This window comes from Mus caroli, unplaced genomic scaffold (assembly GCF_978045245.1).
Source record: "Mus caroli unplaced genomic scaffold, Mus_caroli_1 scaffold_17, whole genome shotgun sequence".
NCBI lineage: Eukaryota > Metazoa > Chordata > Mammalia > Rodentia > Muridae > Mus > Mus caroli.
Genome location: NW_028227272.1, coordinates 34126271 through 34142078, shown reverse-complemented (window position 1 = coordinate 34142078; position 15808 = coordinate 34126271). Strand labels below are relative to the sequence as shown.

The 15808-nt window shown below is 41.9% G+C and overlaps 1 protein-coding gene across 1 annotated transcript in view; it reads right to left on the bottom strand.

Moving 5' to 3' along the window:
- Positions 1-2664: 2664 nt before the first annotated feature.
- Positions 2665-15808, bottom strand: part of Polq (DNA polymerase theta) — an 86272-nt gene continuing 73128 nt past the window's right edge. Inside the window, exons 25-30 of the mRNA XM_021184708.3 lie at positions 11563-11747; positions 8654-8765; positions 6836-6960; positions 5027-5180; positions 3870-3985; positions 2665-3503 (exon numbers count right to left, since the gene is read on the bottom strand). Of these exons, the coding sequence (XP_021040367.1) occupies positions 3390-3503; positions 3870-3985; positions 5027-5180; positions 6836-6960; positions 8654-8765; positions 11563-11747 (806 nt within the window). The 3' untranslated portion in view covers positions 2665-3389. The remainder of the gene's footprint in view (positions 3504-3869; positions 3986-5026; positions 5181-6835; positions 6961-8653; positions 8766-11562; positions 11748-15808) is intronic.

Genomic DNA, 15808 nt, shown 5'->3' with positions numbered 1-15808 from the left:
GCGTGGTTCCTGTCCTTGTATTGGTTTTTTTCTGTTATTATCCTTTGAAGGGCTGGATTCCTGGAGAGATAATGTGTGAATTTGGTTTTGTCGTGGAATACTTTGGTTTCTCCATCTATGTTAATTGAGAGTTTGGCTGGGTATAGTAGCCTGGGCTGGAATTTGTGTTTTTAGTGTCTGTATAACATCCGTCCAGGATCTTCTGGCTTTCATAGTCTCTGGTGAAAAATCTGGTGTAATTCTGATAGGCTTGCCTTTATATGTTACTTGGCCTTTTTCTGTTACTGCTTTTAGTATTCTATCTTTATTTAGAGCATTTATTGTTCTGATTATTATGTGTCGGGTGGTATTTCTTTTCTGGTCCAGTCTATTTGGAGTTCTATAGGCTTCTTGTATGTTCATGGGCATCTCTTTCTTTAGATTTGGGAAGTTTTCTTCTATAATTTTGTTGAAGATGTTTGCTGGTCCTTTGAGTTGAAAATCTTCATTCTCATCCACTCCTATTATCCGTAGGTTTGGTCTTCTCATTGTGTCCTGTATTTCTTGGATGTTTTGAGTTAGGATCTTTTTGCATTTTACATTTTCCTTGATTGTTGTGCCGATGTTCTCTATGGAATCTTCTGCACCTGAGATTCTCTCTTCCATCTCTTGTATTCTGTTGCTGATGTTGGTATCTATGGTTCCAGATTTCTTTCCTAGGGTTTCTATCTCCAGTGTTGCCTCATTTTGGGTTTTCTTTATTGTGTCTACTTCCCCTTTTAGGTCTAGTATGGTTTTGTTCATTTCCATCATCTGTTTGGATGTGTTTTCCTGTTTTTCATTAAGGACTTCTACCTGTTTGATTAGGTTATTCTGCTTTTCGTTAAGGATTTGTAACTCTTTAGCAGTGTTCTCCTGCAATTCTTTAAAGAATTTTTGTGCTTCCTCTTTATTGTCTTCTACCTGTTTACCAGTGTTCCTTTGTATTTCTTTAAGTGTGTTATTAAAGTCCTTCTTGAAGTCCTCTACCATCATCAGGAGATATGCTTTTAGATCCGTGTCTATCTTTTCCGGTGTGTTGGGGTGCCCTGGACTGGGCGAAGTGGGAGTGCTGGGTTCTGATGATGGTGAGTGGTCTTGGTTTCTGTTAGTAAGATTATTACGTTTACCTTTCGCCATCTGGTAATCTCTGGGGTTAGTTGTTGTCGTTGTCACTGTTTAAAGATTGGAGCAGAAGCTGTGTTCCACTCACCAGAAGTCTCGAAAATCCTGTGGCGGGGGTCGTGGGTCGCTCCGGTGCTGGTCCAGCCGGAAGAGGCCTGTGGTCCTACTCAGGCCGGTTTCTGCTTCCCTAACTAATGCAGTCTCAGGTCCCGCGCGCAACTGGATTGGAGCAGAAGCTGTGTTCCACTCTCCAGAAGTCTTAAGATCCTGTGGCGGGTGTTGTGGGTAGCTGGCGAGTGTCAGCTGACCCTGCGCCCTCGCTACCCAGGTGCTTTTCTGACCGGAAGAGGCTTGTGGCCCTATGTAGGCCGGATTTCTCTCTCCCCAACCAGAGCAGTCTCAGGTCCCGCGTGACTGGACTGGAGCAGAAGCTGTGTTCCACTCACCAGCAGTCTCAAAATCCTGTGGCGGGGGTCGTGGGTAGCTGGCGGGTGTCAGCCGACCCTGCGCTCTAGCTACCCAGGTGCTGATCCGGCCGGATGAGGCCTGTGGCCCTACTCTGGCCGGTTTCTGCTTCCCTAACTAATGCAGTCTCAGGTCCCGCGCGCAATTGGTTTGGAGCAGAAGCTGTGTTCCACTCACCAGAAGTCTTAAGATCCTGTGGCGGGTGTTGTGGGTAGCTGGCGAGTTTCAGCCGACCCTGCGCCCTCGCTACCCAGGTACTTTTCTGACCGGAAGAGGCTTGTGGCCCTATGTAGGCCGGATTTCTCTCTCCCCAACCAGAGCAGTCTCAGGTCCCGCGTGACTGGACTGGAGCAGAAGCTGTGTTCCACTCACCAGCAGTCTCAAAATCCTGTGGCGGGGGTCGTGGGTAGCTGGCGGGTGTCAGTGGATTGAGCTTTAAGGTTAGCTAAGGTGGTATAAAGTCAGGTGGACACAGTGGGCTGTGCTGGTACATGGGATATACACATTAGTCCCTATCTAGAATTTGGAGCACAGGTCTAGGGAGAGGTGTTAAGGAAGGTGTGGAGGGAGAATCAGATAGATTCACTGGCTTCAACCCACTAGAAAACTCAGAGAAGTACAGATTTTCTTCTTGAGAAACACAGTATAGCTGATTATACATGTGTGTGTATGTGTGTGTGTGTGTGTCTTTCTCTATATATAATATCCCAAGGAATAATGAAACAGGGGGTGGCACTTCATGCCTATAAATTCATCATTTAAGAATGGAGGAGTCAGGACTGAGAGTTTGGGGCCATCTTCTGTCCCCTTCCTCTCCCTACCCATCCATCCAACTGTATCTGATGACGCAAGTATCTCTCTTCATCATGATTAACACACACACAAAAAAATCCTCTGATAAAGTACAAAGGTTTTTCTAATACTCTTCGACCAAATAGATTTTTAAAAATTAAAAACATTAATACAAATTTCTCATAAATTTATTTGAACAGCAAAAAGATATATTAGTTATGAGTAAAGAAATCCAATGTTTTAAGCCTGAGAATTCTCTTCATATCATACCACAAATACAGACAGAGGCACTAAGGGGCTAGCTATAGCTAGCAAAGGGGTGTTTTCCTGGCCTGGCAGTGTTAGGTTCAAGTGCAATCGATGTCTAAGCTGACAGACACTTCTTATGGGGAACAGCTCATTTTAAGAGTGCTCTAAATTCTTCCTTGTTGGAACGCCGATGAGAAGAACAAGCGGCAACAGTTCATGAAAACTCATTTCTAGATTCCTTTCACACAGCTTACTGTCTTATAGATTTTCAATTTGAGATTTTAAAATTCTACTTCAGAAGTTTTTACTGTAGGAAAAGATCACACACACTGCATAACTCTAATGACTGGAGCTGAGCACTGCCCGTGGCTCTTGGGGGATTACATTATGAGTGCTGGAGTCCTTGACAGGAATAAAAATGGCCCTGAGGCAGCAGCTCCACTCCTTCACATTCTACACAGTTGAGGACCCAAAGTGCTAAGTGCATTTTTCAAGCATACATTCTGAGACTGTTTAACACTCCAATAAATTATGAAAGGCAAATTCATAGATACTCTTTGAGAGTGAGGATAACTAATAAATCTCCCCTCAAAGCCTTGTGACAGCACAGGGGCTGGACTGAGGTATACATTAGAAACCCACTGGAGACCTGCTTGTTTAAGAGCAGGTCAAAGGGCAGACTCTATGCATTCTAAATGACTATCTACCAGGCTGCTCTGGGGACCTGGTTAACTGTACCATCACACATCAAAGTCCTTCAGCTCTCCCCAGCTGGCACCTATTTTCACTTTCACTTTCAGCTTCACAGAAAGTTTTATAGCACATTCCATTTCATTCTTGACAATCTGAGCTACCTGCAAATAAAGAAAAGAGGTTAATAAACTCCTTCCAATCAACGGCTCTTCCCCAGTTCACCCACAGAGGAAGATAAACCAGACTGGTGCTCTACATTGTGTTGTTTAAACACAATCAGAAATGAGCCAGGCATTCAGACTGCCCTGCACTGATGAGAAGTTCAGAACTTGGAAACCTCAGACAAACGTGTCTGCGTCAAGCATCCCCTTCCTTTCAGTGTGAACTTGAGGATGCTTGGCTTTTCTCCCCATAGGGATTCAACGTTTATAGAGCAGCCAGCCTGGGGTAGAGAGGGTCCAATACATCGTGCATGGCAAAGAACCGGTCATTCTGCTGCCTACATAGTAGACTTAAAAAAAAAATACCTGGACAACATCCTCTTCTGCCACTTCATATAAAAGCTCGTCGTGAAGTTGAAGGATGAAGAATCCTCCTCTCATGGGACAAAACATCCCTTTCAGTTTCCTCTTGGGCAACAATCCTGCTCCAAGAAAGAGAGCAAACCTGAGCAGCATGCCATCAAACTAGAGGGAAGTAGATTTTGTTTTATTTTGCTCTTAAAATTTCAAGTTTCTTAAAATTCCTTAACTAACATTTTAAAACACACAGGTCTTGGAACTATCAAGAAAATACTGGCTGCTGCCTAGCAGGCAAACTCAAATACCCAATAACTTCATTGTCGAAAGAAGGATGTAAACAAGATATGCAGCTTCTGGAACGTCTCTAACCTGTCTCTCTCAGGATCTTTCACCCTGAGAGGCATGGGGCCCAAGCACTACTTCAGGAACAGGCAACGTATTGAGCCACAGAGGATCCCTGCCTGTGCAAAGTCAACTCCTAACAGCACTGTGGATGCTTGTGCTGGGCGTGCATTTTTCATCTCCTCTCACAGATTAACAGATATGCAATACAAAATGGCAGGAATCCATCGTTTTATAAGTCAGACAGCAAAGAGACTTACAGAGAAATACAAACTAAATTGACTTGGGACTAATTTTCTTCTGTTCCAAAAAGATTTACATTCATAAAAACGTGTTGCTTATGTTAAAATATGGTGTGCTGATGTGTGTACAGGTGAGGGTGTGTGTATGTGGGTACAGGTGCCTAAGGAGGGCAGAGGTGTTGGCTCCCTTGGAGCTGGAGTTACAAGCCGCTGGGAGCCTTTTGATGTGGGTGCTGAGAACAGAAGCCAAGTCCTGTGCAAGAGCATATGCACTCTTAACCTTTGATCCATCTCTTCAGCGCCCCCCCCTTTTTATTTTTATTATTGTCTGAAAATGTTAAACCAAGCCTAAAAATTCTTTAATTTCCAATGTGGTAACTATAGCATATATAATCTATATAAATAATAATTCTTTGGTATCATTAATAATTTCCAAGTGTATAAAGACATCTGGTACCAAAATATTTTAAGATTTTTAGAAATTAAATATAAAATATGCCCTCCCCACACCCACCTTTCCGACACAATCATTTTCTCCATGTTAGAGCTACCAAGTACCTCACTGCTATATAGACAAACCTGTTCGGTCATTCTGGAGCATACTTTCCCGATGACCGTGGGATTTGAAGGTTGAATGGAAGGTCTCTAATTGCTTCTGAATATTAACTGTGGCTATTTTGACTATATCAGCAGCTGATCCCTGGACTGTTGTGTTGATGGCCTGACGTTCAGCCTATAAATGACAATTACAGGTGCTTAATTATAGGTCTCAATTTGCCCTCGGTACCCACAGATCGGTTGTCATATCTGCACCAGAAGTTTGAAATGTGACTCAGGACATCAGCAGGTAGGCATCATCCTACAAATAACAATCTGCAGCCCTACCTTCTGGGCCACCCATATGAGACTAGACTATGCATAAGGTTGGATTGCTTTGATTTAAAAATCTTCAACATTCAGTTAAGGATCCTTTTTAGCTGACCGAATGTATCTGTAGGTTGTAGAAAGCTGACAAGATCACAAGATCTTGAGGAAACATATCTGGAATCAGGAACCAATTAGTAGACAAAGACTTGGTAAACCATCAGATTACAGAGAAAAGCCAACACTATGCATGCAGTTTATATGTGCGTGCGCGCGCGCACACACACAGACGCACACACACACGAAAAATAATCTGGCTTTAACAGTCTTGCTTCAAAACACTTCTGTACCTGGAATAGCATCCAAGTAATTCCATATTTCTGATCATTCCAGTCTCTTGAAAAAAAGCAACATAAACTCTCTCTGAATAAAAGTAGCATTATAAAAACTCAAATTACTTCCTTGATCTTTCATATGCAATGCATGTCATCAAAAATTAACTAGGACAAGGAGTCAAGGCAGTATAAATGCTGTTTGTTTGTTTTACATAAAATTAATGAAAACAAAAGGCCCAGCTAACATGATTGCTTGGTCCTGTCATGTAAGACCCTCCACCATGTCTTGTTTCTTGAAGAAGGCTCTCAAACGAGATTCAGCAGATATCTGCACCACACTCCTGGGCTTCCTAACATCTAGAACCTGCTATCTTTGACAGTGGAGATACAAAAGGGAAAAGAGATATGGTCTTTGTCCTTAAGAGACTAAATCTTGTGGAGAGGTTGGTAGGAAAGAAAAGAAACCAGATAAGATGGTAGTGACAGTGACACAAGGTAGAATAATTGGTGGTGGTAGAGGCAGTGGGGGACTGGCAGAGTCTAAGCTGGGGAACAGATAGCAGTCACAGCAGAACACTAATGTTCACATTAAGTACAACACTAATAACAAGCCTGTAATCATTTAAAATAGTGAAAAGAATAGGTAGAACTAAGAGTATGCAAGTCTAACAATGGGAAAATGTTAGCAAACATGTAACATGAGGAAGCAGGAAGTGGAAAGCAGTGGAGTTGGTGCTGAGAGTGGTGGTGCAGGTCTCCAGTCTCAGATATACAGGGGGCTGAGGCAGGAGCATCCCAATTTTAAGGCTTTCCTGTGTTATAAGAGTGATCCTGGGCAACTTAGGCTCTGTCCGAGAGTTGTAGGAGGGAAGGAGGACAAACAGGGATGAAGATGGGAATACACTTCAGCATTAGAGTGCTTGCCTATTACCACTATGACCAAAAGTTCAACCCCAGCCCTGGAAAGAAAAGTATTTACTTACAACCAGTCACCGAAACTAATAAATATCACACTGAAGTATTAAGTGACCAGCTGTTTGTCATCACTCCAACAGTCCTTTATAAAACCAATGGCTAACTTTGTTTATTCAAAAATCTAATTATGAAGAGTTCCTTAAAGGAACATTACAGTCTTTTTTGAATATTAAATGTCATTGAAATGTTAAAACTCAGAAAAATTTCAACATACATGTGCTTTATGATAAGGATTGTCGTCTTTGATTCCTGGCAAATATCTACGTCTTCCCAAAATTGTCTCAACAAATCCATTTTTTCTACAGTTCTTCACTGTGTCCCTCATGAAATGATTAATCCCTAAAAGAAAATACAAAAACAGTTATAACCAAAATCTTCCTGTGTATCATTGTATACAAATACAACAAAATCCCACAGTGCCTCCTGGTTTTCCTTTGTTCTTGTTCCCTGACTCACAGCAGCCCTTGCACCTCCTGTCACACAGTGTCATAACTAGATCATCTGCATTCATCTCCATTCTAACCTCTGGAGGCCTTAACTGCAGGTGTCATGTCTACGTGCTCCTGAATGTGGGGTTCCCACCATCTCTTTCCCTCTCACCATTTTTCTGACATACTCCTACTTCTTAAATTTCAACTCCAAGTTGGGGAGTGGAGGGTGGGGAACATCATCTATAAAATGCCTCAGAATATGCACAACCCCAAACCCACACACAGACATATAGCTTGCAGAAAGTAGGTGGCATCTGAAAAAAACCTCACTGGATTACCTAAGACTTGGTGTGATTCTAATCACTTTTATTTATTTTGAACAGTCTTCTATCTTTGCAAGAATTAAGGCAATTTTTACTCAAATTTGAGGGAAAAAAAATCAGAAACATGGGGTGGTTAAAAAAGAAGGCACCTACAATATCTCAATCCAACAGTAACTCCAGTTAAGCGTGAACTGCCTGCTTTCAGCCACAGGAAGTTCAATCCTCTATCAGTGAGCAGTGTCCACCGAGGATTGTGTGGCTCTCAGAGGATCAATACTACTTCTAGATGCTTTCCCCTTCTCTTGCACATCAAGGACAGGGATCAATCCACAAACTCGAGCAGACACTTTGCCTGGAAGACCTGACAAGGTGAGAAGAAATACATTCCCCTTCCTACCGGGGCTGCTCTCTGCCAGGTATGTTAAGAAGAACTGAAGCTCTGTGAAAACATGGATTAGGTCTCCTGTTTAGTGTTCCTTCTACAAGGCCCACGACTGTTTCAAATATGGTGAGTTATCTACAAAGCACAGTAGCTTCATCCCAGAGCCTCTCGCTTCTGCATAGATCCACTCTGCCCTTCCTCCTGACAGTACTTTGGATACATGGCCAGTGGCTTTCTGAGTACTATGACTTCATTCTTGCAAAGAAAAAACAAAACAATACAAACCTCTCATCAGCACAGACTTTTTCAAGGGACTGCTGATTGGCCCCTTTCCTCATTCATTTTTTTTCATATATTACATACCAACCGCAGCTTTTCCCCACTCCTCTCCTCCCCCAAGCCTCCCCTTTCCCCCATCTTCTATATCTTGGCTGAAGCACAGAATACCTGACTACATACAGCTGTCAAACTTCACAGAAGTATGTATATGAAAACAGTGAACTTTAATTGTATATAAATTATACTTTGATAAGCTTTTAAAAGAAGAGAAAATTTAAAGTATGTAAACTGCTCTATCATAACAGTCACTCAGAGTTTCTACCATGAATAATAAATGTTTTACTGTCAATCTAAAGCGATCTAAACCTCACATACAAGTCAACGTGCACATTTTGGAGGTAGGCACAGTGTATAGCACAGATAGCAAGTGTGCCTGCTTACGTCTGACTCTGCCTTTATTTACACACGCTGATCTCAACAAATAATGACAGTAAGCTGCATGCTACTTGTCCTCAATAATTCCTGGTAAAACTTCTGATTAATAACTATTTAATAAATTTCTGTGGTATGAATTTAATTAATGTGGTGAGTAGCTACAAGGCCCTTAAGTTTCTTACCTTTATATCTGGACTTGAAAGAGTCAATGTAGGAAGCAGCATCATTTTCTTTAATGCCCATCTGCTCTCCTAAAGATTTAGCTCCCATTCCATATATAATTCCATAGCAAATCTAAACAGGAGGCATTATGCTCAGTAAGTTGAAGGTCACAACCATATGAAACTTAAGAATACAGTATTCATTAGAATTGATACCTTAGTAAACTTTTTACTTCACAGTGAAAAAGAAATAATTAGTGGGTTGGACCCACAGAAGCTGTTGCCCAGCAAACATCTGGTCTGCCTTTGGGCATTACTTTGCATGTGTGCGTAACAATATAAAGAGTGAGAGCAGTCAAAATAGAAAGATTGATTTCTGTGTTTCCACCAGCCATTAGAGCAAGTTTTACTCCCCAGGGTATCTCAGTGGTGTCTGCTAAGGAGATGCCTAGAAGTCTGAAAAGAAAGTTTTGCAAATATTCCTGTCCTTGCCCACTGGTAAGACAGGAGCAAACAGTTTGAGAATAGGGGAAACTTCTCTAGAAAGAAATATCTTCAATTTAGAGCTACCTAAAGTCTAACATCCCACAAAGCAAAATTCATCTGGATTAAGTATTAAACAAGCCAGTAGAATTTGCTGAAGAAGACAGAGGTGAGATAGCTCAGGGGTTAAGAGCACTGGCTGCTCTTCCAGAGGACATGAGTTCAATTCCCAACAACCACATGTTGACTTACAACCATCTGTAATTGGATCCAATGCCCTCTTCTTCAGTGACAGTGTGCTCATATACATAAAATAAATAAATCTTTTCCTAAAAGTTAAAAAAAAAAAAACTTGGAAGTAAACTTTGGAAGCTATACAGCTATAGCAGGCCCTGCCTGGATTCATGCATGATCTTGCCACAGCCACCTGATCTTTTTATAACTAAATGTTTTCATCCAAAACATGTAGATTTGTATTACGAGACTGTTGGCAATAAAAAGTAATGACTTGTGGGTATTTAGGAAACTGACACAATGCAAACTCCATATGAATGGTGAATAAAATATGAAAAGAGAACTTTCTGCTGGGGGGTGGTGGCTTTTAGTCAGGCAAGCAGATCTCTAAATTCGAGGCCAACTGGATCTACAGAGTGACCAGGTCAGCCAGATCAACAGAGAAAACCTGTCTCAAAACAAAACAATAAAAACCAACCAAACAACAACAAAAAGGATAACTTGCTTATCAGATAAAATACTGTCAAAATACTAAAAACTTTTAATGTGACACGCTAGGGGAACCCCATCCTCTTTTCTTAAGTATTTTGTGGAATTTTTAAATTTTGTTTTAAGATAGGATCTCACTGTGAAGTTCTGGCTGGCCTGACTTGCTATGCAGATCAGAATGACCTTGAATTCAGGACTCTGCAGAGGCCACCTCCATCATGCCTGCCTGTGCCCTGGGGCATGATAGTGTGTGTCATCACACCAGGCCAAGAGCTTTTTGTCCTTTAAACCTCCATTTATTCTTCCTTCTGACTTTTAAAACTATTTTGTTGTGATTCCAAGTGTACTTGTCTGCTTTAGTTTAATGTGGCCTGAAAGCTCCACAAAACTTGGGGATTAGATCACTTGGTGCATATTAGACAGAGCAGACACTGTTTGAGCATGCTCACCGCCGAATCAGGCCAGCATTGATGGGCACAGACAACATCCCCCTGGAAAACTAGATTCAGAAGTTAGATATACTAACTGATGTTCCCTACTTCTCCTGACTCCACCACTCAAATATGTGTAAACAAATATCTAACATTATGTCTGCTCTCTCTTCTATAAAACAGGGATATAAATGACACCTGTCTCAAGAGTGGGTTATACTAGTAATTATCTTATATTCCATTTTGTTACAATCACTGGCATTCAATATTTCCTCATCTCCTTATATTTATCACTTTTGTTCTTTTCCTATATGTTCAGTACTCATATGTACATTTATTAACATATTTATATACATATATATTTTACTAGATTCCACATATCAGAGTAAAGATGCATGTTTTTCTTTCAGAGATTGTGCGGCCTCGTTAATATTATGTATTATATGTCCTTTATATTTTCCTCCAAGTTTTTAACATCATTTTTCATGGGCAACAATAGCAGTAATAAACTTTGTCTTTACATATGAAAAAATAGAGTGGGTTATAAGGGTTAGTTACTAAGGGCTCGACTCTTGGTAAATGCAGATTCAGGAGAGGAGGAGCAGAGCTAGCTTTTTCAGCAGGGATGGGGACAGGTGTTGGTGCTGAGCTGAGCTGCACTGGAGAGAGGAAGCATCTCCCACCAGCTAAGTCTGGGATGAGAGGGAACCTGGAGAAGGTCTTTGGAAAATGCCATCTGACTTCCCACAGGGTGTGCAGATGGGAAATGTTAGGTTGGTATTACTCTAGCTAGGAAATAGTAACATGTCATTTGTCATGTCTGTGACTAACAATGATCCAATGCAAAAGTGCAAGACAAAAGAGCCGCTGAACAGCTCAAAGCTCTGTCATCCATTACAATCCAATTCTATTTTCAAAACCATTAGAGACTATATTCAATACAATGCACTTTGGCTAGATGCTGTAAAAAAAATATAAAAATTTCTGTCAAGACATTTACTGATTAGAGATTTAAAACACACATTCTTCCTCATGTATAACAACTACCTCACCCTCCCTGCCACTAGCAGGTAAACACCTACTGAGTACCAGACACCATGACTAGCCACAGCACAGACTTAAATACACAGGCCTTTCTTGACACTAAGTGGCCCACAGAGCTTAGTTTAATAAATACCATGAGACCAATAAATGTGACTTGAAAGTTCCAGAGAGAAACCATTCCTCAAATGAAATTGTTGTGAGCATTTAATTAATTCTTTCTGTTATATGAGGCTCATGCACTAGGTTCACCTGCTTTGCGTGCTGCCTCAGATCGTCACCAACAGCATCAGGCTCAATCATCTTCCACTCAGCAGCAATGCTCCTGAACACATCAGCTCCCGTATTTAAGACTTGAATGAGACGACAGTCACGAGACAGGTGAGCCAGGATCCTCAGTTCAAGCTGAGAGTAGTCGGCAGCCAGGATCAGCCCACCTGAAAAGCACACTCCTTTAAAAGCTAGTACAGCTCACACTGCAAGTGAGCAAAATGGCAGATATGCAGCTATATAATTGTAAAGTTGGTGTTCAAAGTTAAAGCCTTACTTCAAGTTCAATAAAGTTTGTTTCTGTGCATTAGGTTTTTAAGTTTTCACTTGTCTGTAATATATATGACTGTGGGGTATTGGGCTAAACATAGACAGCCTGGTTTCCAGTTGAGCTGAGGTCTGAACCCTGGGACCTGGTGGTGATAATTCACCTACATAGGACGGAAGGAGTTCTCTCATATATCCTGGAAACTCTGGCTCCTGTCAAAGTTACCGCCCCCCCATAACCCCCACAGAAGAAGCATGGTTAGTAGTCACATAGGCAATGTCCCAAGCTTCTGACCTTCAGGCTAAACTCCTCCCCAGTTACCTAGCAACAGTAAACAGCAGCCTACCATAAAAAGGGCTGTTTGGTCCCACCTCACTCTCTCACTCTCTTGCTCTTACTCTCCTCTCCTTACTCTCCTCTCCTCTCTTCCTTTCTCCTCATTCTCCCTCTTACTCTCTAGCCTTTCTTCTCTCTCTCTCTCTCTTTTCCCCTTTCTCTCCTCTTGGCCATGGCCAGTCTCTCTCTCTCTGTGTTCACCTTTTCTCTTTCCCCCTGCCTTTCTATAATAAAGCTCTAAAACCATAGACTGTCTGTTCAAGGCCCGCTGTGCAGACTCTCGCCTGTGTGGGAACCACTCTCCCTAAGCCCTCCCCCCCATAACCCCGGTGCTACAGGGTGTCTCTCCGGGGCCCCGGTCAGGGACTGCCCCTTGTCCACCCCCCATCCAGTGGGGTCAGTGGCTTAGATGCCCACCCGGGGCCGAGTGGAAAGCATCTGGCAGTCCTCTTCCGTCTGCCTGCCCAGAGCATAAGAAAAACTCTGGCTGGACGTGGCTTATCCTCCCTCCCCCCTCATTCCCAAACCCCCTTTAGTTCCCACATATGAAGCCACATCTATTATCTGTCCTTTTTTTGACAGTGGGTGCCTTGCTCAGTATTCCCACAGCACCTAGCACACAATCTACAACAGTTCTCTCATGCTTCTGCTCCTTACGGTAAGAGACTTAAATTTCCCTTTACACTACTGAAAATCTATACACAACAGGATAACAGAAAACTTCTCATAGATCATACCCATGAGAGATTGCTGTTGATGACTGGGACTCAAGCAGGCTCACAGAGGTCAGTAGGCCATGTCTGACCTAGGTCCTCTGCATGTTATGGTTGTATAGCCTGGTGTTCTTGCAGGACTCCTAACAGTGGGAGTGGGGGTGTCTCTGACTCTTGCCTGCCTTTGCATCTCCATTTCCTCACATTGGGTTGCCTCATCCAGCCATGATGGGAGAATATGTGACTGGTCTTATTGTAACTTCTTATGGTATGTTTGGCTGATGTCCCTAGGAGGCTGCTCTTTGTTTTTTTTTTTTAATTTTTAATATTTTTATTACATATTTTCCTCAATTACATTTCCAATGCTATCCCAAAAGTCCCCCATAGCGCCCCCCACTTCCCTACCCAACCATTCCCATTCTTTTGGCCCTGGCATTCCCCTATATTGGGGCATATAAAGTTTGCAAGTCCAATGGGCCTCTCTTTCCATTGATGGCCGACTAGGCCACCTTTCGATACATATGCAGCTAGAGACAAGAGCTCCGGGGTTCTGGTTAGTACATCATGTTGTTCCAACAATAGGGTTGCAGATCCCTTCAGCTCCTTGGTTACTTTCTCTAGCTTCTCCATTGGGAGCCCTGTAATACATCCAATAGCTGACTGTGAACATCCACTCCTGTGTTTGCTAGGCCCCAGCATCGTCTCACAAGAGACAGCTATATTTGGGTCCTTTCAGCAAAATCTTGCTAGTGTATGCAATGGTGTCAGCGTTTAGAAGCTGATTATGGGATGGATCCCTGGATACCGCAGTCTCTAAATGGTCCATCCTTTCATCACAGCTACGAACTTTGTCTCTGTAACTCCTTCCCTGGGTGTTTTGTTCCCAATTCTAAGAAGGGGCACAGTGTCCACACTTTGGTCTTCATTCTTCTTGAGTTTCATGCGTTTAGCAAATTGTATCTTATATCTTGGGTATCCTAAGTTTTGGGCTAATATCCACTTATCAGTGAATACATATTGTGTGTGTTCTTTTGTGATTGTGTTACTTCACTCAAGATGATGCCCTCCAGGTCCATCCATTTGGCTAGGAATTTCATAAATTCACTCTTTTTAATAGCTGAGTAGTACTCCATTGTGTAAATGTACCATAATTTCTGTATCCATTCCTCTGTTGAGGGACATCTGGGTTCTTTCCAGCTTCTGGCTATTATAAATAGGGCTGCTATGAACATAGTGGAGCATGTGTCCTTTTTACCGGTTGGGACATCTTCTGGATATATGCCCAGGAGAGGTATTGCTGGATCCTCCGGTAGTACTATGTCCAATTTTCTGAGGAACCGCCAGACTGATTTCCAGAGTGGTTGTACAAGCTTGCAATCCCACCAACAATGGAGGAGTGTTCCTCTTTCTCCACATCCTCGCCAGGATCTGATGTCTCCTGAATTTTTGATCTTAGCCATTCTGACTGGTGTGAGGTGGAATCTCAGGGTTGTTTTGATTTGCATTTCCCTGATGATTAAGGATGTTGAACATTTTTTCAGGTGCTTCTCTGCCATTCGGTATTCCTCAGGTGAGAATTCTTTGTTCAGTTCTGAGCCCCATTTTTTAATGGGGTTATTTGACTTTCTGGAGTCCACCTTCTTGAGTTCTTTATATATATTGGATATTAGTCCCTTATCTGATTTAGGATAGGTGAAGATCCTTTCCCAATCTGTTGGTGGTTTTTTTGTCTTATTGATGGTGTCTTTAGCCTTGCAGAAGCTTTGCAGTTTCATGAGGTCCCACTTGTCAATTCTCGATCTTACAGCACAAGCCATTACTGTTCTATTCAGGAATTTTTCCCCTGTGCCCATATCTTCAAGGCTTTTCCCCACTTTCTCCTCTATAAGTTTCAGTGTCTCTGGTTTTATGTGAAGTTCCTTGATCCACTTAGACTTGACCTTAGTACAAGGAGATAGGAATGGATCGATTCGCATTCTTCTACATGTTAACAACCAGTTGTGCCAGCACCATTTGTTGAAAATGCTGTCTTTCTTCCACTGGATGGTTTTAGCTCCCTTGTCGAAGATCAAGTGACCGTAGGTGTGTGGGTTCATTTCTGGGTCTTCAATTCTATTCCATTGGTCTATTTGTCTGTCACTATACCAGTACCATGCAGTTTTTATCACAATTGCTCTGTAGTAGAGCGTTAGGTCCGGCATGGTGATTCCACCAGAGGTTCTTTTATCCTTGAGAAGAGTTTTTGCTATCCTAGGTTTTTTGTTATTCCAGATGAATTTGCAGATTGCACTTTCTAATTCGTTGAAGAATTGATTTGGAATTTTGATGGGGATTGCATTGAATCTGTAGATTGCTTTTGGCAAGATAGCCATTTTTACAATGTTGATCCTGCCAATCCATGAGCATGGGAGATCTTTCCATCTTCTGAGATCTTCTATAATTTCTTTCTTCAGAGACTTGAAGTTTTTATTATACAGATCTTTCACTTCCTTAGTTAGAGTCACGCCAAGATATTTTATATTATTTGTGACTATTGAGAAGGGTGTTGTTTCCCTAATTTCTTTCTCAGCCTGTTTATTCTTTGTGTAAAGAAAGGCCATTGATTTCTTTGAGTTAATTTTATATCCAGCTACTTCACCGAAGCTGTTTATCAGGCTTAGGAGTTCTCTGGTGGAATTTTTAGGGTCACTTATATATACTATCATATCATCTGCAAAAAGTGATATTTTGACTTCATCTTTTCCAATTTGTATCCCTTTGATCTCCTTTTGTTGTCGAATTGCTCTGGCTAGGACTTCAAGTACAATGTTGAATAGGTATGGAGAAAGTGGACAGCCTTGTCTAGTCCCTGATTTTAGAGGGATTGCTTCAAGCTTCTCACCATTTACTTTGATGTTGGCTACTGGTTTGC